Genomic DNA, 27361 nt, shown 5'->3' with positions numbered 1-27361 from the left:
GGGTGGGGCTCCCTGCTCCCCATTCTCCAGCACCAGGCCTAGTCTAATAGGGTCGGGAGGTTGGCCCTGGTAAGTTGGCCTTATGCCTCAAATGCCAGGTGACTCATCAGCTCGATCAAATTATCCCTTGTTCTTGACGACAAAGATACTATAGCAACCAGGAACTGCCTCCCAGTTCCTCCCCAGCAGGGCCGCCTCCCCTTTCTGACCTCTCTTTATGGACCTCTCCGGGCTTGAGCCCCTTCTGCCCCTGCCTCATAAAGAGAAGTTACCCCTCTCCTTGTCCAGTCTTGTCTCCCCTGCCTTTGGATGTCCTGACCCGTATGTCATATTAAGTAACAGAAGACATTAAACCTGAGTTTAAGTCCTCCTTATTCTCTACCCACTGTGTGACCATTGGAAAGTCGACAGCTTATGAGGCCTCATTTGCTACACCTATAAAATGGGCACATTACTTCTTGGCCTTCCTGAAGGCTGGACCCAGAGCTTTCTTGAGGCTCCTTCCCTTCAGGGATCTTGGAGTCTATGATTGTGATGGTTTCTACTGTCCAGTGACTGTTCCATGCTTGGTTCAGCATTTGCTAGGTCTGCCCTCGACTTTAAGTTCTGAGCGGGCAGGTTCACCTGGGGATGTGGGTGCTGGGCCTTGGGGGACATGAATGAGGAAGGACTTGGTGAGGAGAAAGGTGGGATGGAGACCAAGATGGCGCCCAAGAGGGAAGAGGAGCAGGCAGAAAGGAGTCAGAAAACAAGGAGATGGAGGGTCTCGGGAGCTGAATGGGTTCAGAGGGCCGAGGGGACGGAAGTTCCCTGCAGCCAGAGCTGGAGGCAGCAGGATGCTAGCAGAAAGGGAGGAGCTTCTTTCTGAAGATTGGCAGGGTTTCTGCCACACCAAATTGCTCCCTCAGGGCACATCCAGCTCTGCCTTCTGCCTGTGGGCTCTGAGGCTTTGCAGCCCCCATGCAGGTCATGGGCGGGTCTACTTTCTGCAAGATTTCCAGGATGGTCTCTCCTGCTAGCAGACCGGAAGTCCAGTCTCATGCCAGTCCAGTCTCCCCACCTTCATTTAAGCTCCACCCTGGGATGTCACCCTCTGTCCATTGGAAATCTCCTAGGCCCTGCCTCCCAAGACAATTCCTTAAGGAGAAGGTCCATTGTTCGCTTGTCTTCTCTTTTCCAGGTAGGAGGAGCACCTGCCCTTTGACCTTTTCTGGGTGGAGCCTGAGTTTTGACTCAGGCTGGTCTGGGTTTGAGCCCCAGCTTGTCTTGCCTTCCATGTAGCCTCTCTGAGCTCAGCTTTATAGCCTGCAAGATGGGCATGACTCTAATCCCACAGGGATGTTGTAGGGAACAGGTAGAATTATGTGTGTGAGATACTTATCATGGTGCCTGGCACACAGGAAGTGTTCAATAAATGGTAGCATTTATAGCCTCTGCTGTAGATTTGCTTATAGCTTCTCCATTCCCGTTCACATCCTTTCCATCCCTTCATGTCCCCTTTCAGGTCCTTTCCGGCCAGAGAACAGAACACTGAAATAATTCAGTCAGAACCAGAGGAACTCCATTCCTTGATCCCAGCCTGGCTTCTGCTTGGCTTCTGAAGGGAGCCAGTTGGGTCTTGCTCACCAGTGGGTCCATAGTGGGCACTCTGCGAATGCTTGATGAGTGAATGAATGACGTAGGTCAGTGGTTCTTTCCCCCATTTAGAAACAGAATCCTTTGGCCAAATGAAATTTTATGTGATGCCCCAATGAATGAAACAGAGAAGGGTACAGCGCTGGCTGGCCTGGCCACCGCTCTTGGGTGGCGGTAGGGGGACCCTCAGACCCAGGATGCTGCCACTTCCTATTTAAATTGGGGAAGTGGATTGTAGGGAACAGGGCCCAGGTCTGCCAGGAAACCCCTTCAGACAGTGGTGCTGTGAAGGCTGGGGGCACTCAAGCACCTCCCAGTCCACTGGGAGTGGCCAGAGTGAGGACCACGGCCCACCTGAAGGATTTCTGGTCAGCTGAGCTTTCACTCTGTCCCCATTCCTGCCTGTTACTGACCCTCCAGTCCTGCTTCCAGAAAATTACATGAACTCAGTTCCATTCGGGAAATCTTCCCTGAGCACCTTCTCTGTGCAAGCCCGATGCTAGGTTGGAGGGGAGTGAGGGCAAGTCGGGTCCAGGCCCGCCCATGCTCACCCTGCTGCTTTTCCCCCTGGCACCTTTTCTTCCTCTGTGCATTCTCCACACCAGATGGCAGAATGACCTTTTAGAAATGCAGGTCTGGTCTTGTTGCCTCTCTGCTGAGCCCTCTCAGAGGTTCCCTCCTGTTCTCAGAAAAAGGGCCAGATTCTTCATCCTGCTCTTCAAGGCCCTCCTGGGGTGTGCTTTGACCACCTTGGCTTGCCACTGAAAAATTTCCCCTGGCTCCTGCTGCGGTCCCTGCTCCAGGCGTACCGACCCTGTTTCTTGAATGTGTGGGCTTCCTCCAGCCACAGGGCCTTTGCACGTGTTGTGCTCACTCTCCGGAGCTCTCTCTCTTCAAAGCTTCCTCCACAGCACATGGACATACCTACTTATCCTTCACCTTTTTGCTTTTCAGGAATGCCTACCCTGAGCCTCCCTGAGAACCCTGCTCCTTTCATTCAGCACACTTTTCTAGGATTGTGATGATATGTTCCTTAGTGAGACGACTTGATAAATATGTTTCCCTCTGGACTGTAAGTTCTTGAGAGCCAGGGCCTGTCTACTATTGATCACCCTTGCATACCCAACTTAGTGTCTGACACATAGTAGGTGCTCATAAATGTTGGTCAAGTTGAACTGTTGAGATGCCCCCAGGGCAGGCAGACAAGGCCACAGCTAGGCATAGCCGTCTCTGGCAGGGCAGAGTAAGATGAGGGGTTGGGAGAGGCATACCTTGGGCTCAGAGGAGAGACGAGCTCCAAGAAGGGGGACTCACCCTGCACGCAGCGTCCCAGGGAGGCTTCTCGGCAGAGGTGTTCCCAGTGCTCAGGGAGTGGGAAGATTGGAGGGGGGGCATGTGAAAGGGGTTAGTTGGGAAGGGCCCAGGCAGGTGCATTAGGAGGCAGGCAGGATGAGGGGGGTGGACTCTGCTGCTGCAAGAACAGCCTCCAGAGCAGCCTCTTTTTGCTTTGGTTTCCTCATCTGTAAAATGGGCATAAAAATGCAACTTATCCCTTAGGATTGTCATGAGGATTGAACAAGTTAATGTATGTAACGTGCTTAGAACTGCCTGACACACAGTCAGTCCCGTGTTTGCTATTATTATGATTATTTGTCCCACAAAAGGAGTTTGGGTTATCTCCTCTCTGTTAGACTTTGACTTAGCGTCCTTCCCAGAGGAACTGGGTGTGTGTGCCCCGGAACATGCGGGTGCATGCACACGGGGCTATGCACAGCCACGAGCACGATGTGCCTGTAGAAGGGGGCAGCCTTGTGTGGATTGGGGGTCACCTCTTATTCCAGGGAGAAGACTCAGCCATGCCTCTGGTCTAGTAGGAGGATTAGCGTGCTGGGTCTGGGGCCACTTTCACCCAGGGCCTGCCTTGCCCTCTGGCTGATGACCCCAGATCAGGCCTGGATGACCCTCCCCCGGACCTACTCAGGGGTGGTAACAGCAGGGTGCCGAGGTGAAGGCTCGGAGCCCAGCACAGCCCCTCCTAGTGCCGAGGCCTCTGAGTCCCATCTGATACAGGGCAGCCCCTGCCTTTGCCATAGCTCTTTCCCCAGCCCCCACGCCTCTACCCACTGGCCTTCCCTCCCCATCCAGATCTCTCCCTGGGAACCCAGATCCTTGACCCTGAGGACAGGGGCTGGGGCCTGGGCCAGGGCCTGGGAGAGGCCCCTGTCCTGTGGAGAGCCTGCAAAAGGGTGACGAACTGGGAGATTATCTCACAGACTGAGGCATGAGTCCTGGCTCTTCCTCCGACCTGGTGTGTCACTTCAGGCAATTTCCTGAGCCTTTCAGAGCCTCAACTTACTTTTCTGTAAAATCGACCTAACAGTGGCCTCTGCCATCTGGAATCAAGTGAGAGTGCACGCAGTGCCTGACGTACAGAGTCTGGTGGGCAGTGGTGGGGAAGTGTGCGTAATGACGAATGCTCATGAGAGCCTGTGTTGTGCACATACATGTGACGTGGCACAGACAGGTGGTGAGGTCTCTATATGTTGGTGTGTGCTTGTATATGTTACGATTAAAGGGGTGCTGTGCTGGGGGGGGCGGGTAAAAACCTGGATCCCTGGGTTTGCTTCCCAGCCCTGCCACTTTCTAGGCTGATAACCTCTCTTTGTCTCACTTTCCTCATCCGTGAGATAATAATAACAATGGTACTTATTGATAAAAACAATACTACTGACCTCTTCATTCAGCCGGTGAGGACTGAAGGGGTTAATACTCCTGGAGCATTTGCAATAGAGCCTGGAAGAAGATAGAAGCCATGTTAGCTGCTTGTTGGTAAGCTCCCCTAGCCAGATTGTAAGCCCCTTGCGGATCGGACAGTGTGTGTTTTGCTCACCATGGTGCCCTCATTGTCTTTGTCCAAGGTCTGCATGTAGTAGGTGCCTCATGGCATGTGGATGGCAGTAAGCCTGGGGGAACAATGAGGTTGTGTGCATGCGGGTGTCTGTGAAGAGGCGTGTGATGGGGAATGAGCATATGTGTGTACATGTGCATGTGTGTGTGTGTGTGCGTGCATGTGTGTGTGTGTGCATGTGTGTGTGTGTGCGTGCGTGTGTCTGCTCTGGCTGGGGCATCTCCAGTGCTTTCTGGAGCTCGGCTATTTCAGGAAGCCTCCAGTCTCCTCCTCCTTATGTAAATAAACATGACAGATCCCATTGCCTGTACCAGTGGGGGCCGGTGGGGGAGGCTCTGGGAGCGGGTGGGAGCCGGAGGCGGCGGGCAGGGCCAGAGGGGTGTGCTTGCGTGTGCGTGAGTGCGTGTATGTGCACGCGCACGCGCGTGTGTGTGCGTGTGCATGTGTGTGTGTGGCCGGCCTCGCGGGCAGGCAGCCGTGTGGTGTGCGGGAGGGAGCTGGTGGGGACGCGGGAGGGGCGGGCTCAGCCCTGCCATGCCGGCTGCCGGCCGCGGGGGAGGAGGAGGGGCAGGAGGAGGGGAACTGGCGGCTAGGGTGGCTTGGTGAGGAGACCAGCCGGCCGAACGAAGGTGGCTGTGCTGCCCGCTGCCAGCGATGGGGGGACAGATCACCCGGAGCACCCTCCACGGTAAGGCCCCAGCTGATGCCAGGGGGTCTGCCCATTCCCAGCCTGGGGACCACCTGGGGAGGCTGGGGCCCGGAGGGGGGGCCCTCGGGCGAGGGCATGATCATCCCCCTGTCTACTCCTTGGTGGACTCTAGGGTCACGGGAGGGGTTGTTTCTGGGTGGTTGGCACTGGGGTGGGGGAAAGCAAGGGGAGCTGGGGAAAGTGGGAAGAAGTGGGCTTTCCCTGGTAGCCATCAGAGGTCAGGCAGCCAAGTCTCCCCACAAAGTCTGTTGTCCTCTTACGTTCCCCGGGTGCTGACCAGCCCCCACATGGGTTGTGAGGTCCTGGGTGTCCATATCCCCCTCTCCTAGAACCGAGGCAACCATAGTTAGACAGCTGGGGGGACCTGTTTGTAGGTCCTGGAATGCAGGCCACGGAGGTCAGCGCCGTGTTCCATGATGGAGACGTGGAGAGATGTGTGGGCACACGCTTGTGTGCACGAGTGCGTGTGTGTGTGTCTGTGCTCACAGAGGTGTATTCGAGGTGTCTGTGGGTGTGTACCTGTGTCCGCTTATGCCTCAACATCCAGATGTGCAAGTGACAACCCCCCACGTTGCCTGACTTTGGTTCTCAAAGCGTGCGCTCCGTGGGGGAGGCCAGTGAAATTCTGACCCCTGGGGTTTACGTCCACGGTCAGACAGACCGCTGGGCAGGCAGGTGAAGGGGTGGAAGGGAGGAGCACTGAATTGGCTCCCTACTTGCAGAGCTGCTGCCTGCCCGGGCTCCTGGCCCCTCCATCTGCCCGGCTCAGGTGCCGTGGTCTTGGGAGTAACATGGCCGATGTGGCACCAGACCCAGAAGGGAAAGACTTCCCAGGGACTTGTTTTGTCATCGCTGGGCCCCGGAAGCTGGGCTTTCTGTACAAACCGGCTGGGGCCAGAGCAGTGTGGGCTGACCTTGGGTAGTCCCTGCCACACTTCCCTGGGTCCCCTGCTCCCCGCTCAGACAGGGCATTAGGAGATGGGGCGGCCTCCATCTGCTGAGTCCAGTGGGCACTAAAGAACCTGGGCGAGGCCCAGGAAGGAGGGAGGGCAGTGGCAGGAGCAATTGGGAAGCTGTGGCGGGGACTGGTGACCAGGTGGCTTCTCCCTTCCAGGCTCTGGACTTTGAGAGAGTGATTTCTAATTAAAAAAGAAAAAGGCAGGAAAGGAGACATGGGAAAAGCAAATCATTGGCTCTCTTAAAAGGAAATAAATTTTGTCCTGGGCCTGGAGGGCTAAGTGACAGATGGAAGCTCCTGGAAGACACATAATCCGGAGCCGAACAGTGGCCTGGGACTTGGCCCGAGACTCGGACTGGGCTGACCTGGGCCTGGCCCTGCGTGTCCATGGGGCAGGGGCTCCTATCAGGGCCCACTGGCCCCAGCAGGGCCTGTTGGCAGAGGGTCTGGAGCAGACTGGCATTTTCCACTGGAAGCAGACTTAGTCAAGCCTGTGGCCTGGGAAGGACAGAGAGGCCCTCAGAACAGGCCCAGGATGCAGCACACGATCCTCCAGCTGGTCTGGAGCATGGGCTTCCAAGGGGAGTGAGGACCCTGCGACCGCCCGAGACAGCACGTGGCCTGCAAGAGCTCCTGCTCCAGGGTCCGTAGACACGTCTTCTAGTGAGGGCAAGTGTCTTCCTGAGCCTTGGTTTTCTCATCTGTTAATGGGGCTGATGGAGTGCCCTCCTCATAGGACTACCGTGAGGATTACTTCGGGGGATGTGAATAAGGACTGAACATGGGGAGAACCACAAGGGCTTGGAAAAGCATTCTGAGGCCAGGGTCATATTCCCTCCTTCTCCCGCCTGGGACAGCATGATATTTGGGGTGGGCCGAGAACTCTAGGAGCTGGGCATGGACACTGGCAGGGACATTGGTGCTGCGTGGACATTGGTGAACGCTAATCAAATGCCTCATCTGCTTTGCCCTCCTTCCCTGCCCCGCCCTCAGCCGGGACCACCCTCCATAGGCTGGGCCTCCTGCCAAGCTGGCCCTAGCCCCTGCCTCAACCTACCATCAAGGCGAGTAGGAGAGGGGAGTTGGGGGTTGTGGAGAAGCTGTCTTTGCCTGTGTCACATAGCCCCTTAGCTGGAACCTCTGTGTGCCCGTCCTCACACGTCCTCCCCACATCCACGGCTGCTCATGCCCACACCCATGCCCTGGCTGCCTCAGTGGCTCTGGTTTTGCCTCTTTCCGGGGTGTGTGTGAGGGGAAGTGGGAGCTACAAGGGTATGGCTCCTTCCTGGTGGTGCTCTCAGCCCACAGCCTGACTCCATGAGAATGCTCACAGAGTTCCCGATTGTGATTTCACTGGGGGCCTTGGGATTTGGGTTTGGTGCACACTGAAGGTTTTGGATTGCTGGGTGACAGAGATGAGAGGGATGTGACAGAGTGACCCCAGACTGTCGGTGTGTATAGGGGTGGTTTCTAGCGGGGTGTTTGTGGGCATGTTTTGGCTGTCGGTGTTTCTGGTGTCTGCAGACGGTGTACCTGTGTTTGGGCCTCTCTGTGTGTGTACCATGTGATGTGTAGCACGGGATGTGTCGATCTGTCTAATATTTAAGGGATTTCGTGTTATGCCTGCGTTTCTGTGTGTGAGCAGCCACGTTTGTGTTACTTTGTGTGTGGGACGTGTACTTTGTGTGTGGGACGTGTCCTTGTTATTCTGTAGATAGATGTCAGTGTTTCTGCATGAGGGGTGTGTGTGTGTGTGTGTGTGTGTGTGTGTGTGTGTGTGTGTGTTAGGGCTGGTGGTGAGGAGTCAGGCTCCTCTGGGACCAGCCTGGCAGGAGACCCATGGGAGAAATTAAAACCATTTGGAAAATGGTTTCGGCAGTTACATGCTTGATGTCTTTCATCGGGCAGATTTCCAGAGCTGCTCCCAGTCTTGAGGGCAGGATGGTGGCGGGGGGGGGGTGGTGGTGGAGAGCACAGAAAGAGGCAGCAGCTCTACTGAGAGGCCTCCCCTCCCCGGCCCTCCCCTCTTCTTTCTTTGCCTTCCTCCTTTACCTCCTTCAGTGCTCCCCCACCAGCAAGGATAGGCCCAGGGCTGAGGGACTGACGTGCGGATGGCACACACATATTCCCTCAGATACAGGCAACTCCCCCAGCTTGATCTCTGGATCAACACACCCTAGATGCTGGCGTGCAGAGACTTGAGAGTTGGTCCTCAGTTCTGTCCTTTCACAGAGGGGGATTCTGTGGCCCAGAAGGGGAAATGGTTGGCTGAGGTCATGGAGCTGGTGGCTCAGGTGGGAAGTCAGGCCTTGCCCCTTCTGCAGCTGGCTCCCACTTCTCCTTCTCAGGTTCCGTAACAGGCAGCGGGGAAAGGGCGTCCCATGGCCTTATGAGACCTGGGATTAGCACAGAGGGTGCTGCCTGTCTCCTGACAGCAGGTCTAGAGGCTTAGGCCAAGGTGAGCTCGCAGGTATGGTGGCTTAGCTTGATCCGTCTTATTCTCTTAACCCAGCTCTGTGCCTGGCCCCGCAGTGGGCACCCAGTGGATTCTTGGTCATTGAGTAAGAGGGAGGAGTGAGGGGTAGAGGCCCTGGGTGGCTGGGCCATGTGGCAATTGGAGCTGCAGATGGCCTGGGGGAAGGTGGGATGGAGCTGTCAGGGACAGCTTCTGAGGATGTGCTACCTGAGCTGGGCAGTGAAGCCAGGCAAGGCTAGAGAGGAAGGGGATGGTGGGGCAGGTGTTCTTGGTGAGAGTTTGAATCCAGATCCACTGGCTGTGTGACTTTGGGTCAGTTCCTTCACCTGTACATTGTCCTCTTCTGTACATTGGGGATGGTAAGGTTTACCCTGAAGGATGGTAGAAAGGATTAAGTAAGCTCATGGGTATTAAGTAGACCTTGTGCATAGTAAACACCCTGTAAAACGGATGTGTGTGCTTCTATGAAGGTTTCCGTGGAGGCTCCTCCTATATGTTCGTGAGTATGTACACACACGTGCACCTGGCCGCCTCTAGGGACCAAGAGTATCTCTGCCTCCTCCAGCCCTGATGGGTCTTGTGTCCACCATCAGGCACACTCTCTGGTTGTGTGTGTGCACACATGTACACATGCATGGGCATGGATCTGTGTAAGGGAAGCTAAGGGTGATGGTCTGTGTGGTGTATGGATTTATGTGACTGAGCCATGCTCCCCTCCACTCTGTAGTCTCTCAGGCCTGGCCTGGGGACTTTGGGGAGGTGCTGGGAAGACAGGGGCCCAGAGCTGAACCCAGAATAGTTATCATCTGGAATCCCCTTCTGGAATCTTGGGGTAGGACCCGGGAGGGGGAAGAGGAGGGCTGGTCCCCTCCCAGCAGTGAGGCTGTGGGGAGGCACAGCTGTGTGCACATCTGGCTGTTGGAAATGTCAGAGATTGGGATGTCACAGAGTGAGTGAGAGCAGGAGGCTCAAGGTGTGGAGATTAACTTGGTCATGAAGGTGCCGATCTTGCCCACTACCCACCATCCTCCTTCACCCAGCTCGTCATCATAGATTCGTTCAGTCTTCCATGGAGCAGCAAGGCCTGCTGTATGCATAGCCAGGGCCCTAGGGGCGATGAGAGGCCTAACATGGCCCCTAACCATGAATCACAAAGGTGGATATATGTGGGGACTGCAGTGGGCATGGAGAACCCAACTAGGGTGGGCCGTAGGATTCATGTAGCTGAGAGTGGACCTAGCAGGCTGGCCAGCGAGGTGGGGCTCACTGAGGGTGGCTGGACAGTGTGTTACCTGAATTCAGAACCCAGGGCTGCCACTTGCCAGCTATGTGACCTTGGGCAAGTTATTATCTCTCAGAGCCTCTGTTTCCTCATCTATAAAGTGGGACTAACTGATACTGTATTGTTGCAAAGCACAACTATTGTTGTACAGCAAATTACCCCAAAAGTTAGTGGTTTAAAACAACAAACATTCCATTATCTCAGTTTCTGTGGGTCAGGAATCTTGACACAGTTTAGCTAGGTACCTCCTGCTTAATGTCTCTTGGGAGGTTACAGTCAAGTTGTTGGCTGGGGCTGTGGTCTCATCTGAAGGGTTGTCTGGAGGGGGATCCATATCCAAGCTTACTCACGTGGTTGTTGGCAGTCCTTGGTCCCTTGCCACATGGGCTTCTGCACATGGTTCCCTCACAACACGGCAGCTGGCTTCCCCCCAGAGACAGAAACCCAAGAGAGGCAAGAGAAAGTAACCAAGATGGAGGCTGAAGGTTTTTGATACCCAGTCTTGGGCATGACATCCCATTACTTTAGCTGTATTCCATTCATCCATAGATAGCTGCTAGGTCTACTCGCTATGCAAAGGGACAGGGTTGCAATAGGGGATGACTGCCAGGAGGGGGGAAGTGGGAATCATTGGGGCCATCTTGGAGGCTGCTTCCTCCAGACACCTGCCTTGCAGGGACTGGGAGGGTGAGGTGAGGTCGCATGTGAAGGACATCTGATGCAGTATTTGATACCAAAGAAAGGATCAACTGTCACGACCTTCCTTTTCTCCTTTTTCCTGCAGGCAAGTGGGGAACAGGTTCTTAGGCATGCGGTGTGGGTGGGATCCTGGCGCTGGGCAATGAAGGAAGCTGTCCTTTTAGTTCCCTCTTTCTCTGATTTCTGCACAGGACACCAGAAAGGGCAAGGCACAGAGTAGGTACTCCCTGGACACTTGCCAGTTGGTCAGTGGATTGAAGAATCGAACAGTGGCAGTTCGTTCAACAACTCATATTGAGCACCTGCTCCGTCTCTGAGCTAGGCACTGGGGAAACAGCAGTAAAAAAGACAAGTGTTTCTGCCCCCGGGAGGCTCAGGGTCCATCAGGGAGACAGACACGAATAACCCTGCAGCCTTTCCTCCCCAGAAAGCTGCACCACAGAGCACAGAAAATGGTCCCATTGACTCTCTTCTCAACCATTCTGGGCGTGGAGAAGACAGATCAGTGCACTGCGTACAGTGGGTAACCCAGGGCCTTTGCAGTGAATTCTGTGGAGGAACCAGAGTTGAGAGAGGCTGCTTGGATGCTGGAGGCTCTGTTAGGGGTGTATGGGTGGAGTCCCTGGGGGTCCATAGCAGGGCCCTGAAGCTGGTCTGCGGCCAGAGAGACTTCTGGGAGAAAGCGGGCTTTAAAATCAAGGTCTGAAGGATGAGTGAAAGGCAGGTACATAGGTGGGAAAGACAGAAGGGTTCCCAGCAGAGAAGTGAGCTTGGACCAAGCCTGGAGGTAAGAGGCACATGAGGGAAGTGGGCCCCTTTAAGGACCTCAAAGAAGGCCACATGTGCCCTGTTTTACTATCATCTCTCTCACTGAAACCCCCTCCCTACCTGCTTTCCCACCCTTCAAACTGGCTCCCACAGTATTTACCCCCGAGAGAGAGTCCTGTTCCATGCATGCATGTAAGCTAGTCTAAATCAGGACTACCTTGGCAATCCAGGATTAGGGTGTTTGGGATAAGATAAAACCAGAGTGTCTGGCCTCCCACTGGGCTGAAAAGAGCTGGTCATTTCCTACAGTGGTGTTTATTGCTTTTATAAGAAAAAATAAGACCTTATGTTGGGATCAGGTGTTCAGGTTTGCAAAATTCTTTCATATCTATGAACTCCCTGGGTCCTCACACAGCCGGGAGAGGTGGGCAGGGCAGCTAAGATGACCCTGTTTTACAGAGAAAGAAATCAAGGTCCAGAGAGGTGAAGTGACTTGCCCGAAGTCACGCAGCAAGTCTGTGGCGTGGCCAGGATTTGAACCTAGGGCCTCCTGACTCCAGGGCTCATGCCCTTTGCCCTCCCGACGCCCATTGTCCAGAAAGTGAGAAATCCCTCCTCATAGGAGATGCAGACAAGCATGGCAGCACTGGGGGTCGGGGTCACAGACTCAGAGCAAGGCGATCCTGAACACAGTGAGGTTCCGTGTTGAAAGACGGGTGGGACTCGGAGAGGTGGAGGTGGGAGGTGGGGCAGGGAAAGAAGCTATGTGGTGGGGAGGGGCGAATAGCTTGAGCAGAGGTGTGGAGGTACGAGAACACAGATCGATGTCAGTAGCATGAATAATTATTATTGTTATAGAATAAGTATTAATAAGCTAATCATTCTTAATTATTAATGTAATTATTAGCTGTTGTATGTAATAATAATAATTATAATAATCATCATTATTATAGCAACCACTTACTGGGTTAGTTTTACATACATCATCTCATTTAATCCTGACAAGAATCCCATGAAGAAGGTCTGCCCTGACCCCCATTTTACAGGTGAGAAAAGCGAGGCTCCAGACGTCTCACAGTTAGTAACAGAGTTCAGATCAGGGCTCTTTACTCTGGCTGGGTAACTACACTTCTGACGACCTGTGTCCTAGTGGCTCTGGGGACAGAATGAAGACCCCGCCTGTTAAGTCACATACAGTTTGGTCATTGTCACTAGTATTGTCTCTTCCTGTCTCTCCTTGGCAGCCCAGCTCAGTCCAGCCTGGGCATTCAGGGCTCTGCCAGGATGGTTCTGGGGTAGAGCTTGGCTGGGGCAGTGGGGAGGTCACTCTGGAGGCTGCATTGTGTCTCGGCATCTCCCCCTGGGACCCCACTGAGAAGCAGGAATGTGGTCCAGAGCTAGCTGAGGGTCACCTGGAGGGCTGGCCAGGCTGGTGTCTGGCACCTCATAAATGCCCAGGAGGAATGGGCTCTATGGGGGAGTTTCCATTGTGTCAGCAGCAGCCTTGCCTGAGGGGGGGTGCCCCCACTGTGGCTCCCGAGAAGCTTGCAAACCTGTCACTAAAGGGGGCCTCCCCGAGAGCTCTGCTGGAAGCCGGATGGGGAGACTTGGGCTCCATCCAGGACCACTGGCTGCTGAGGGAGTAGCGTCCCAGCGTCTTGAGGCCCTTTGCCGTGGCTATTGGCCCGGCTGGGACTGGCCAGAGCCTCCTCCATGCAGCCTTTCCCCACTACGCCTGCCATCTTGGACTCATGGGGAAAATGGGCTCTAGTATTAGATGCTGACTAGGGTAGCAGCATTGGAAGATGAGGGTTCAAGCCCCAGCTCTGCCACTTAATTGCTGTGTGAGTTCAAGCAAGTTGGTTAACCAGTCTGAATCGTAACTCATCCATAGAATGGAGACCTTAAGGGTCAAAGTGTCTGTTGAAGTGCAGGGAGAGAGCCCTTTTGGATGGTGTAGGGAAGAAGCTTTGCCCCAGCAAAAGCTTTGCCCCCGCTCAGCCGCCCCTCTGGCCCTTGATATCAGAGCTGTGCTCAGGTTAATTCTCATTCTGCTTTCTCTCCTCCCTCCCCCCAGACCATAACGCAAGCCGAGGTGGAGCAGGAAGATGGTGGGCAAGGACAGCAGGGGTTGGGGAGGTGGCAAACATCCTGGTGAGGACCACCATGTTGGATGCCTCAGAGGGCACCGTTCCTCTTGTAGTCTGTGTGAATGGCGCCCCCTGGAGGCAGGCAGGGAGGGCCTTCGTGGCTTTAAGTGGTGGCCCTGGCCCTTGTTTAAGGAGAAGTGTGGAGGCCAGGCCAGGGCCTCGGGTGGAGGCCGGGAGGACGGGAGCGGGCAGAGCCCAGGCAGGCTTATTTCTTAGGTGGGATTGGCTGGTTGGATGTGGGGTGCTCAATGATTCCACTGGGGCCTGGGAGCATGGGGGGTTGGTGGGCTAGGGTCAGGAGCTGAGCTGGGGGCCTGCCAAGAGGCAGGTGACCATGGTCACTCGAGATACCCAGCAGGCCAGAGGGGGTTTTCACATCATCTCCACAGAGGTGGCTCGGTGGGCGGTGATTACTCAGAGCTGAGTGCAGAGAGAAGGGGCCGAGGACAGCTCCGGGGACAGCCTCGGGAGCCACACTGTGGGCAGGAGGAGGCGGGCACAAGATTTTGCAGGTCCAGGAGTCAGTGAAGGTGCTCTGTAGCTGCCAAAACGCTCCCCTCACACCCGCTTCAGAAGCTTGAGGCTGAGAGTGGCAAGCCCAGCCCGGCTTCGGGGTCTCCTGTTAAATGGTCCACCTCGTGGGCACTGTGGGCCGTGGGTTGATGGGGGCTGTGGTGGTCAGAGATTCCAGCCTCGCTTTCCTCCATCTCGGTGGAGACCTGATTTGTGAGCCGTTGTTGTTGCTTTGGAGGTATTGTTTGTAGACAATAAAGCTCATCTTTTTTAAGTGTACAGTTTGGGGCGTCCTGACAAATGCGTAAGTTGTGGGAGCACTGCTGCAGTTAAGATAAAGAACATTGCCATCACCATAAAAGCTCCCTTTGTGCCCCCCTGTCCTCCTCTTCCCCAGACTCCAGTTCCCACGGAGCTTTCGAGCTCTGTAGTTTTGCCTGTTCCAGAAAGTCCTACAAATGGCATCAGAGCGTAGGTAGGCTTTGAGGCTGGCTTCTCTCACTCAGCATGGTTTTGAGGTTCCCCCTCGTTACGCCATAGCTCGTTCACTGAGATCGCAGAGGGGGACGCCTCGTGTGCATGCCCCACACTTCATATCCAGCCGTGTCGGGGGAGGAGGGCAGTGTGGGCAGCATGGTTTGTGCTGAGTGTGTTCGCGGCCCACACTCAGGTATCGTGAAAGCGGCGTGGCAGAATGCCGAGTCTCCCCCAGTGTGCTACTTGAAATGGTTTTACATGGCTCGCGGATTTACCAGTCGCGAGTCTATTCTAATGTGCATTTAGAAGAGTGTGTCCAGCACACCAAAGCCGTGCTGTCTTGGCTATCGACGCTTCATGGCTAAGCCTGCGTTCGACTGCTGGGGCCTCTCTGTGCCGGCCGGGTGACCGTGGGCAAGCCACTCAGTGTCTCCGCGGCTCGGCTCCTCCACCAGTCGTCCGGGCTGGTGATGCCCCTCCCTCCCTCTTAGAGCCTGCCGTGAGGCTGAAAGCGCTGAGTGTAGTCAACCCCCCGTTCGGGGCAGGGCCTGCAGCGGCATTTGAGAAGTGGCTGCCATTATTTTATTTATTTATTTTTTTTAAAGATTTTATTTATTTATTTGACAGAGAGAGAGCACAAGTAGGCAGAGAGAGAGGGAGAAGCAGACTCTCCACTGAGCAGGGAGCCCGACGCGGGGCTCGATCCCAGGACCCTGGGATCATGACCTGAGCCGAAGGCAGCCGCTCAACCGACTGAGCCACCCAGGCGCCCCAACTGCCGTTATTATTAGATGTGTGTGGCCCATGTGGCTGGGCGTGTGTCTTACGCGTGCTGTTCCGTTCATCCCCGTGGACGTATGTGTGTGTGCACAGTACGTGTGTACATGTGTGATTCCTGGCCCAAGGGATGAGGGAAGGCCTAAGTCTATGTCTCCTAGGGTCTGGAGTACCTTCACGTGCCCATAGGTGTCTGTGTGTGCCGATGAATGTGCCTTTTTGAGGCCACATGTCTGGGTGTCCATTGTGTCCCCAGGGTCCAGGGTTTCCCTAACCTTCCTTCTCCATCTGTTTTGCTGTCAGCCAGGGTGGCTGGGCCTGTGCTACCCTTGCCTGTGGAAGGGAGGCCTGGGGGAATGGTCCTGCCAGGGCCTGGGTCTCGGGCCCCTGGGTGTCTCCACCATATTTGCCCAGAGCCGGTGTTTTCTGGGTCTTTATGCAGGACCCTAGGACCCCACCCAGGATGGGTGGGAAGGAGAGGAAGCATTTTGAAGGAAGCTGAGGTCCTGCGGTTGGTCCATGGATTCCAAGTAGAGGTTGGGGAAGAGTCCCATGGGAGAGGCTGTAATCAGCTGCTGGGCTCAGCAGGTTTAAAAAACTGCTTTTAAGAGGTGTGTTGACATACGCTCAACCACGTGTGTTCAGAGTGTACAATTGGGTGGGTTTTTACATATGTATACACCCATGAAATTGTCACCACGATCCAGATGGTGAACATATCCATCATCCCAAACATTCCCTTGTGCCCCTTGGCGATCCCTCCCTCTCTCCCCCACCATCCCCAGGTGACCTCCAATCTACTTGTTATCACTAGCCCTTAGTGTGCATTTCCTAGATCTGGACAAATGGAACAGGGTGTAGGTGGGAGGGGGGGTTGAAAGGAACAGAGGCCCTGCAGTTACTCCATGGATTACGTTTGCTTATTTTTTAAAAACTGGCTTATTTCACTCAGCATAATTATTTTGAAATTCATTCATGTTGCCACTCATATCAGTAGTTCATTCCTCGTTTACTGATCAGTAATATTCCACTGTAGAGCCGTGCCACAATCTCTAATCCATTTACCCAGCAGATATTTTTTGAAACCAGCAGTCAAGCTGTGCCTGAGGCTGGCCTGATCCCAAAGAGCACCTCTCCCAGGCAGGGCACCTGTAGGTTCCCTTTGGCCACCCTTTGCCCTTCACCCCAACCATTCCCTTCCCTGGAATGACCTCTCCTGCTCTGCACTATCCAGGGACCACTCAGCCTCTTCCCAGACTGACTGGGTCTCCTCTGAGCAATTCCAGCCTTCATTGCTTGGTGGCTTTAAAGGCCTTGAGTACTGTTCTGTGATTCTAGTCTTTTCTCCTTAGTGAGAGCAAGGGGAGCTCCTCCTGTTCCAACCCCGCCTCCCACACACAGGATGTCTGGCTGGCCATGGACCATGGACACTGGTGTCTGGGGCCCTTTGGGAAGAAGGAAGCAAAGATGAAAAGTGATGCAAAGTGATGCAAACGTGGCCTGGACTAAAGTCTGGGTCTTCCTAGCTCAGGACATTCCTCTCTCCATCTCTCCTCCCTTCCTGTCTTCCTCTCCTTCCTGGAAAACTCTCCTCCTCTTTAGGGAGTGGAAGACCTCTGAGCAGGCCTGGTGCTGATTGTGCTTTCTGCATTATTAAGTCGCTACCTTGGAGGAGCCAAACTTTTGACACATTCCAGAAGGCCTCTGTCATGTTCTATGGTTTTCTACTTCCCCAACCCCACCTTCCCCATCCTCCATGTCTCTCTTTCCTCAAGTTGATGGCATAGGGCAGGGGCTGCCCTTCCTGATGGACAGGACACAGATCTTGGGGAGGAAATGAACATCTCTCCTTGTCCCCAGCTGCCAAGACTGCATTAACACTACCAGTGCTGCTGAGACATGTCTTAGGGCTCTAGCTACCCATTGTGCTGAAGCAGGGAAGTGACTTCCCTAAGGTCACACAGCCGATGAGTGACAGACACACAAACCACCTGACACCTTGGCCATGTTCTTTCCTCTCTCTGCCCTGTCTCCTGGACACCAACCCCACATGCTTGTAACGTGCCTTCCCCCGGACCACACCCTGTCCTGTACTCTGTCCTATTTGGGTACGGTAGAGCTATCTGCAGAAGAAAGCAGCGTGCCTCCCCGGCCAGAGGCTCCTGAGGCAGACCCAAGTTCCGTTAGGAAGCCTGGATGCAGAGCCCCACCTGTGTGCAAGATGTGGGCTTGGGTGGTGCAAAGCAGGAAGGCGGCCTGAGGGGGAGGGGGGTGGCCCTGAAGGAGGGAAGCAGCGGGCGTGCTCCTGGGGCTGAAGCTGCAGAGGCTGCCCCACCCGCCCTGCTGGTCTCCAAGGGCAGCTCCCAGGTCACCAGTTCATGGCAGCTCAGCCTTGTCAGCCCAGCTCCCATGCCCTCTCCTCCTTCTCCCCTCCTCCAGGAGGCCTTCCTGAGAAGGGACCTGCCGTCCCGTCCTTTCGGCACTAATCACTGTCTGCCATTTTTGTTGTGATTCCTGGGTATGTCCTCTCCTTTCCTGGACTGTTGTCTTCTTGAGAACGGATCCACGTATGCTTCATGCCTCTATGTCCAGTGCCTAGGGCAGGGCTTGGTATTCAGTAGATGCATCATGAGTATTTGTTGAATAAAATAAATGATGGTGGTGGTGAGTGGCAGGGTATGGTGGTGGGTGTGGGCAGTAAATGCTGATTTCTCACAAAGGTGGGCGGTGGAGGGTAGATGGTGGGAAATACTGGTGAGTGGCCGCAGCTGTAGTCCGTGGTGGGAGGTGACAGGTGGGGGACCAGTGCCAATGGTGATGGATGCTGCACGGTGATAGGTGGTGAAGGGGGGCACGGCGAGAGATGGGGGCCAGTTGTGATGGTGGTGGATGTCCTGGGCCTTGCGCCGCGCCCAGCCCTCTGCCGCTCCAGGGCTCTCTGCCACACTCTGACCTCACGGCTCGTTCCTTTGCAGACTCCATCGGCGGCCCCTTCCCTGTCACCTCTCACCGATGCCACCAAAAGCAGAAGCACTGCCCTCCGGTGCTGCCTGGCGGGGGGCCCCCGGCCACGCCGCTGCTCTTCCACCCGCACACCAAGGGCTCCCAGATCCTCATGGACCTCAGCCACAAGGCCGTCAAGAGGCAGGCCAGCTTCTGCAATGCCATCACCTTCAGCAACCGCCCAGTCCTCATCTACGAGCAAGTCAGGCTGAAGGTGGGGCCTCCCTTGCTGCTCTCTGCGCATCCCCAGGGCTCAGCACTGCCCTCTGTTCTGGCCCTTATGGCACCCTGCCCTTCTCTTGTGCTGCCACTTCTGCCCTTCCTCACCCCTCCTCGTGCTCTGCCCTCTTCCCCCTGTGGGACAAAGAAGGGATGGGGGAGGGGTGTGGCCATGGGGACCACGATGAGCTGTCACCAGACAGTGGGAAGGCTCCCAGAGGAGAGAAAGGAGGCCAGCTGGGGGGTGTGACTCCCCAGGGGAGTCTGCGGGGAGGGGGGTGGCGGTCTGCTGGGAAGGACACACTCCCTCCCTGCCTGCTGGCCCGGACAGTGCCCTCTGAGGCTCTCTTTCCCATCCAGATCACCAAGAAGCAGTGCTGCTGGAGCGGGGCGCTGCGGCTGGGCTTCACAAGCAAGGACCCGTCCCGCATCCACCCTGACTCACTGCCCAAGTACGCCTGCCCCGACCTGGTGTCCCAGAGCGGCTTCTGGGCCAAGGCGCTGCCCGAGGAGTTTGCCAATGAGGGCAACATCATCGCTTTCTGGGTGGACAAGAAGGGCCGTGTGTTCTATCGCATCAACGACTCGGCTGCCATGCTCTTCTTCAATGGGGTCCGCACGGCCGACCCGCTCTGGGCCCTGGTGGACGTCTACGGCCTCACGCGGGGCGTGCAGCTGCTTGGTGAGTGCCCGCTCCCTGCGCCTCCGGGTGCTGGGGTCTGACGCAGCTCCATTCCATCAGGCACAGGGACCTCTCCCCCACTGTCAGGGCCCCAAGGCCAAGTGGGCACAGGGACAGCTCTGGGAGCCTTCGTGTGCCCTGCAGAGCGCACCCATCCTTCGCGCCCACAGCTGGGACAAGGGGCTCCGGGGTGGGGTTCCTACCTTCAAGCAGCGCATAATCGTCATCAGAAACGGCAGCTTCAAAGACCCTCCACCTCCAGGAAGAAATGAATATTAATCATTGACACCACAGTTTAGTGAGCACTTACCATGGGCCAGGCCTTTCTTTACTGCTGTTCTCATAGCAACCCTGGGAGGCTGACTCTGTTAGTGGGGCCCGTGGAGGCGAGACTCAAGCTCAGGGAGGTTGAGTCATTGGCCCCAGGAGGCGCAGCAGGTGAGTGGGGGGGGGCTAGCACTCAGTCACAAGTGAGCCCCTGGCCCCTGGGCTTGGCAGCCCCCCAGGAGGCCCAACCCCATCCTAATGCTTCTTGCAAGGATGTAGTGAAAGGGGTCGGGGGGAGAGCAGAAGGCACTAGGGTGGCTAAGACTTTTCTGGCCGCTCCTGGGTGCCCAGTGTGAGTAGGTCGGCTTCAGGGGAGTGAGAGGGCATCCATGCTGTGGGAGGCAAGGAGGGGCATCAGAAGGCAGCCTGGGGTGCTAAGGTGCCGTGCTTCCTGGCGAGGGCACATGTGACTCTAAAGTGCCAGGGCTGGAAGGGGCCTTGGAGAGTCTCAGGCTTCCTAGGGTCACACACGGACTTGGTGGCTGAGTTGGGACTAGAATCCAGGTCACCTGACTCCCAGTCTAAGATCACTCTCAGCTTGCTCACTTGTGCACGTGCTGACAAGTGTGTGTGCGTGCGCATACGCAGACTCTGGGTACACATCAGCTCACGGGCAAAGTGGTTGTATCTCCAGGCAGAGCCTGTAGAAGCCTCAGCTTTCCCATCTATGAAATGGGTTGGTGGGAAGATGAAGGGAAATTCAAGAGGCTGTAAGTAAAGCACCCAGCACAGTCAATGTCTGGCCTGAGCTTGCTCTTCCCAGCTCCCATCCCTGCCCCCTTCTCCCCGCGGACAAAAACGCCATGAGGCTGTGGAAAACCCTTTTTTTTCCTTTTGTTCCTCTCTGGCTTCAGAGTCAAGAAACAGTGAAGCTCTTTTCAAAATACCTTCATTTGAGTAAAAAAGACAGTGAAAGTAAAAACAAATGAGTAATTGTCAGAAGCCTTTCTGTTGACTTCCAAACATCAGGAGGCTATTTTTATTAATTAATAGTTTGGGAACTTTCTGTTTTTCAACTCAATACAAGTGTTTCTGCATTCACGTGGACAAGTTTAAGAGCCTGAAAGCAGGCTCTTCCAAGTCTTACTGAGTGAAGAAGGGAGCCCAGGCTGCCTGAGAAGGATCTGCTTTCCTTTCGCTCTGTGAAATGGGTGCTCCCATGGGGCCTCTTACCTCCTGGAGGCAGAAAGGGCAGTGGTTATGCCCTAGGTGGGCTCCTGGCCTCACCCTGTAATAGCTGTGGGGCCTCAGTTTCCTTATCTGTAAAAAGGGGTAGGTAATAATAAATAACTGTTTCAGGGTTTGTTTGTTTTTTTTAAGATTTTATTTATTTGACAGAGAGAGACACAGAGAGAGAGGGAACACAAGCAGGGGGAGTGGGAGAGGGAGAAGCAGGCTTCCTGAGGAGCAGAGAGCCTGACGCGGGGCTCGATCCCAGGACCCTGGGATCATGACCTGAGCCGAAGGCAGATGCTTAATGACTGAGCCACCCAGGCGCCCCTCAGGGTTCTTTTGGAGGCTTAAAGAGCCGAGTTATGTGAAGCAGGTAGGTCCTCAACTACCGTCAGTCTTCCCTACCCATCCTGGAGAGGGTGAAGCTTAACCTAAGGTTCGAGTGAACACCTTCAGCTGCTCTGATATCCTCAGGGCCTCACACTTCCAGGCACTGGAGTTCCAGAGCCTGAGTCTATGCTCCAGCCTGGACACTTCTGTCTGAGCCTCAGGCTTCTCTTCTGTAAAGAGGTCGTGAATACTGTGACTTCGCCCAGGGCTGGGCCACGTGGCAGGAGACAGAAGTATCTCAGCTCTTAAAAAAAGTTATAGGCTTGTTGGGACGGGGGTAAAGGAAGTAGGGACAGCATTCCTGCTTTCCCCTTTCCTAGCAAAGAATGCCTTTTCCTACAGTCCCCAAAGGTCAAAAATCCCACTCCGGCATTAAGGCCCAGCTCAAGAGCCACCTCCTCCCTGAAGCCTTTTGGAGCTGAGTTCTTTTCTCTCTTTCTTATGTCCCACCACATGGTGCCTGGGCTTCTCTCAGCACTGAGGTGCTGGCTGAGCTTTTTGGTCCATCCATAGGTCTTGCACAAGACGGGGAAAGGCTTTGAGGGTGAAACCGTGTCTTACCCCGCTGGATGTCTCTCCAGAGTAGAACCTTGTGTCTGGTGTGTGGAGGACACCAAGGCTTATTTGGGAGCTCGGTAGGGGAGAGTGGTGGGAAGGGCGGGTAACTTGTTAGATGAAGGAAAGTGGTGGGGAGTGAGGTAGACCCAGCCTCGCTCACAGATAGCCCAGCCTCACTGGGAAATTAGGGAGACAAAGCAAGCGCTCCAGACGCAATCAGAGCATAACCCAAGAGAAGACAGTAAATTGTTTAGTGCTGTAGTCATAGGATCCTTTCCATCTGCCGAGATGGTTTCCATCCAGCTATGTCATTTAACCTCAGCAGCTGGCCCTGGACAGAGTGTTTTTCATCCCCATTTGTCAAGAAGAAAATTGAGACCCACGGAAGGCTTGGCTTGCCCAGGTAGGGAGGTGGTGGGGCTGGGATTTGAACTGGGTGTTCTGATGCCAAAAGCAGTACCTTCCCCAATAAACCTCCAGCAGGTTTAGTATGGAGGGAGGCAGTAAGTCAGAGGAGGCTGAGGTCAGTGAGGGAGGTTGGAGCCAGGAAGGCTTCTTGGAGAAGGGGGCTTAGGCTGGGTCCAGAAGTTCCAGGAAGGGCTGGGAAGGGGGTGGTAAAGGGGACATGCTAGGTGAGATGGGGCTTCCAAACCTCCAGGGCCTAGAGAGTGGCCTGGAGAGTGATCTGACGGGTCCCACCTTGGGGCACAGCCCAGGTGGTCTCACTGGGCCTGGCCCTATTACCCCTCTTGGACTATAAATGGGTTTTCAGGCAGTATTTTCAGTTGCATCTGGATCTCCCAGCAGGCTCCTCTTGGTACTTCGGATAAGGCCGAGGCCCCAGCAGATTCCTGTCCGAGCTGTAAATCACCATAATCCCTGGGCATTTTCAAACACTGATGATGGCCCCTGAATTCAATTAGGAGATTAAAATATCTCTTTGTTTTGTTCTTCTGAAACGGATTTCTTTTTTGTGTAAAAACAAAAGAGATCCATCTAAGATATCTTTGGAGGTAGGCACGCTGCTCTACACCCTCATTCGGTGGCCTCCCCTCTGGGATCCGCCTGCTGCCCCGTCCCAGGGTCAGTGTCCTTCCCTGTCCTCCTCACTGCCTACCCCCCCATCAACCCTCCACCACCGTGGCCCGGATCCCTCAGTGCCTCTGGCTTTCCCTGTGCTCCCTCCTCAGCCAGTTTTGAGTTTCTCCATTCCGAGAGGTCGCTCTCTGCCTTGGCAGCTCTGAAGACGGGCTTTCTTTCCTTTGGTGATTACCTCCCAAACCAGTGTCTCATCTACAGGGACTTCCTGCTAGACCTGCCCCCTCCTTTCCTGCCTGTCTCTGGGACCTATGGCCAAAACCCTCCAAACCCTGCCTGGCCCATATCTGCTCTTCAGATCAGAGATATCCTGGGGTACCTGGCACCTAGCAGATATGCAAGTCAGGCCATGGACAGATTGACTGTCTCTCCTGATAGAGCGCAGGCAGGGGCCGAGTGACAACTCCAGGCGGGTGCTCCGTCCCACCCCCCACTGCCCTAACATAAGCCAGGCCCCCCGGGGTCCACACCATGGCCCCTGCAGGCCTGCCTCATGCCTTCCAGGCTCCCTGATATGCTGGAGTTTGGGAGATCACCTCTTGCCTCGGGGTGCCCTGGCCCAGGCCTGGGCTGGTATTTCCAAGAATAACAGCTTCCTACCTCCAGGAAGAGGGACCTGCCAGCAACCAAATAAACACAAGTTTTATGGGGTGATTAATACTTGGAGAGATAAGGTCCTATCCCAGTTTTTCAAGGTCTCCCTGCTCTCAGAAATGTTGGCTCGGGAAGAGCAGCTGTGTGGGTCCTGGCAGAAAGCTGGTGAACCAGGACTTCACTTTTAGGGTCCCCTGATACCCCTGTGTGCCCACCACAGCCTGGGTACTGTGCAGGGCGGGGGGAGGGGAGGCACAAGATTTGAAAATCCAGCCCCTCTCCTTGAAGAGTGTTTATTCTGGGGGACACACCATCTAACTGCTCTGAGGTGACCTAAATCCAGTTCTGCAGGGAAATGTGGCTGAAGAGTAAAACCGTGTGTCAGGGGTGGTACAGCCGGGGAGCGATCCAGGACTTTCTGTAGGAGATGAGTTTCGAGTCAAGAACCAAACAAGGTGAAATGAAGAGACTGGTTGGGGTTGGAGCGGTTCAGGCCGGACGGGAGGGGTGTGCATAGGCACAGAGGTGGGGAATCAGCCGTCAGGGAACAGAACCTTCAGGGGAGGGAGCAAAGTGAAGAGGTGGTAGGTGACTTGTGGAGAAGGGGGCGTGCACAGGTGGGCGTGTGTGCATGCATCACAGGGGAGAGAGCCATGACAGCAGAAAGTTTCTGGCAGCTTCTGTGCTATCAAGTCTTTCAAAAGGAGAAGATGTAGCCCAGAGATGGGAGGGGGCTTGCCCAAATTCTCCCAGCTAGTCAGAAGCCAAGCTGGGCGTGGAATTCATATCTCCCAGGCCCATCTGGGCATAAAGTCAGTGTGAGAAGACATGACCATGTCAGAATGGTAGTGGCTGAGCTCAGGGGGGCATTAGGGGACCACTGAGGGTGGTTCCCAAGGGCTCATGGCCTTCTGCTTCATCCTGTCCTAGGCACAGGTTCCCAAGTCCTGGTAATAGAGCCGCCTACTGAGGAGGGAGATGTCGAGAGACCTTCAGTGAGGGTGACTTTCGGAGGGGCAGGCTGCTGCTGGGCTGGTTTGTGGGCTGGTGGGCCAGCCTGACTTCCCTGCAGTGAGGAGCCTGGGCCCTCTCTGGAGATAAGGCCCTGCGTTAGTCTCCCATTCAGGGTGTGCCTCGGCTCGGTGGCCCGAGGAGCGTGAACCGTGCTGGCCGGCAGAGGACCACACTGCCATCTGGGGCTTCCGTTTCCCAGGCTAAACCAATATTTACCTTCAGCCGTGGCTGCCAGGGGCTCTGAGGCAAATGTTAGTTTAAGGCAGCTGAGTGAAGCTCTGGGGATGGGGGAAAGAGCTGAGGATGCTGCTGGCGATTTCTTCCTCTTTGATAGTTTTCATTTCTTCTTGATTAAAACAAAATTTTGTTGTTCCTCCTGCTTCAGAGACTCTTCCTGGCACTTCTTTCTGCTCACCGCCCAATTCTGCTAATCACATCAGGGCTCAACACCAAGCCCTCCCCTCCACAAGGAAGCCTTCCCTGACCTCCCTGTTCCTCTGACCCTTCCTGTTCCTGACCACCCGAGGCACGTGGAGGTCTAGGTGGTACCAGCAGTTCTGCATCATGTACTGTCCTGCTCTTTTAAGAAGACAGCATAAACGCTTTATATATATTATAAAGAAAGTTATTATTGTACCCATTTTGCAGATATGGAAATAGAGGCTCCGAGAGGTCTGATAACTTGCCCAAGGTCACACAGCTTGGGAGAACTGGGCCTTGGGCCCAGGAACGTGGGCTATAATACTTCCTAGCTTCTCTAAATATGAGTCCCCCTGGCCCCCCTGCTAAGTCTGGGTACCTCCCAGGGGTGGGGAGTTGGCCGTCTTGCATCTTCCATGGTGGAGCTCAGGAGAGCTCAGGGTGTCAGGGATCAGTGGCACGTGTTGGGCACAGACAGGCCACCAGGGCCCCAGCAGTGTTGGCTCGGGAAGGGGGGGTGCCCAGCATCCCGATTCAGCGGTGAGTCTGCCTGCCTCATAGTTCCCTGAAGGCTCCTGAGGGCTTCGTCTGGTTCTGTTGTTCGCAGTGCACTCTGGTTGTTTGTTTGTTGTTGTTGTTTTAACCAGAATGAATATATGAAAAGTACAATCATGTATGATTGGCAATATTAGACTGTGTCTAATATCCAGAGATGGCAGTTTCAAAATTTCCACCTACTATCTCTTTGGCCCAAGATACAGTTTTGAGGAGCTTGGAGAGACCTGGGGGGCCCAGGGCGGCAGGGGGTGGGGGGGAGCAGAGGAGCTGGGGCCTTGCAGCATGGGGGACAAAGCCCTCATTTCAGAAGCAGGAGACCTGATTGAATCAAGACTTGACATGGCCACTCACTAGCTGTGAGCAAGCCTTCCAGCCTCTCTGTGCCCCGAGCACCCCATCTGTTATCTGGACATAATTATACATGTGCCATTTATCTCTCAGAGAGTCCGTGAGGTTCACGGATGTGTAAGAGTGTTTACATAAATGGCAAGTGCTGTTGTTTGTAGGTTAAAAAGGAATACTTAACTTAAAAATCCCACCAAATAGACAACTCCCAAGCCAGTCCTCTCCTTAGAAGAGGAAGCCTTAAAACCAAGTCCCTGTATGTGGGTGAAATTCAAACCATGCTATCTAAATTGTTTCTTGGAACAAGATCTATGGTTCTCCAGCTGGGTTCCTTGAGACACTGGGGTTCCAGAGGCATTTTTGAGGCAGCTGAGTTGGCAGGGCTCTGTGGCCTCCTCTTAGAGTTCGACCAGAGCTTTTGCTTCTGTTGGAGAAAAGGACTTCACTGCTTAAAAAAAAAAAGAAAAAGTTTGAGAACCACTAGACCAGAGGAGTCTGAGAATCTATATGTCTAAGATCCTCTGTCTTGGAGATTCCATAAATCTTAAGTTTTATGTGTGACTCCCAGTGTTTCTGGGACGTTCTACCCCTCCCTCCATGAGCCTCACAAAGTGTTTGTTTCTCCTAGCTTTCCTGGGGTTGGGTTTATATGCAGAGGGTGGAGGCCAGTGTGGGTTTCAGGGCGCTGCCCAGAGGGGTGGGGAAACCCCTTACCCGTCCAAGCCATGTCCCCGCCCTCGGGGCTCCTTCCCCTGCCCCACGCCAGGTGCTGACCAGCAGGAGGATGTTTATGGAGAGAGTAAATGGGCTTCCAGCGCCTTCCAAACAGGGGCCGGCAGATGCCCGCCAGCCAGCCTGCTGCCGTGGGCCGACCCATGGTTAAAGATTAGCCAGCGCTCCGGATGTTCTCCTGAACAAACAAGACTCTCGGGCTGATGGCAGGCCCTGCTTCAAAGGAGCCCCTTGCCTGCCCCTGAGGGCTCCGGCACCAGTGCCCAGGCCCTGCCTTGGTTGCCTTGCACTGGCCAGAGCTGGCCCCGGTGCCCTCAGTCCGGCCCCTCCTCTCCTCCTCTCCCTTCCTTTCTCCCCACTGGCCTCAGATTGTCCCGGGCATTTGCTAGTGCACTTTTCCCACTGAGTGCCTCTCACTCCTGTCAGTTCGAACTCTCTTGTCTGTCAGGGCCCAGGTCAAATCTTGTTTCTTCCAAGAGGCTGTGTGACTCACTGTGAAACAGGAAGGGGACCTCCGCCTTGGTTGGAGAGCCTTATCCTAACGGGGGCATTTATCCTATAGAAGAGAAGGCTCAGAGGGGGCGCCACGGAGCGGATGTGGGATACCTCTGGATCTGTGCCTGGACAGCTTTTCTAACAGTTACAGTTGATCAGAGATAGGGGACAGATAGCCTTGGGCTGTGGTGAGCTTCTTGTCCCCGGGAGCATTCTAGGCAAGGCTGGGTGAGAACTTGGCAGAGAGAAATGGATTTCCTCTGGAGACACTAAGAATTTGGTAGGGAAATTATATTCAAATATTTTCATGCCTCCAAGCTTTGATCCCCGCACAGCCGACTGGCTCCTTGGGGCCCAGGTGCTCGCTTCTGTCTTTACCACTGCCTAGGCCTGGGCATACA

At 54.9% G+C, this 27361-nt stretch overlaps 1 protein-coding gene across 2 annotated transcripts in view; it reads left to right on the top strand.

Annotated features, from left to right (window-relative positions):
* NEURL1 (neuralized E3 ubiquitin protein ligase 1) overlaps positions 1-27361 on the top strand; it is a 76811-nt gene that overhangs the window by 38411 nt on the left and 11039 nt on the right. The window contains exons 1-3 of one of the 2 annotated variants that reach the window (XM_036089962.2): positions 5101-5231; positions 18328-18569; positions 18935-19256. In XM_036089962.2, coding sequence (XP_035945855.1) covers positions 5198-5231; positions 18328-18569; positions 18935-19256 — 598 coding nt within the window. In that variant the 5' untranslated portion in view covers positions 5101-5197. Of the gene's footprint in view, positions 1-5100; positions 5232-18327; positions 18570-18934; positions 19257-27361 lie in introns of those variants that run through there. The other variant, XM_036089961.2, reaches the window with a different exon arrangement.

The sequence above is a fragment of the Halichoerus grypus genome, chromosome 7, assembly GCF_964656455.1.
Source record: "Halichoerus grypus chromosome 7, mHalGry1.hap1.1, whole genome shotgun sequence".
Classification (NCBI taxonomy): domain Eukaryota; kingdom Metazoa; phylum Chordata; class Mammalia; order Carnivora; family Phocidae; genus Halichoerus; species Halichoerus grypus.
Note: the sequence above shows the minus strand (reverse complement) of the source record. Positions and strands in the feature narration are given on the sequence as shown.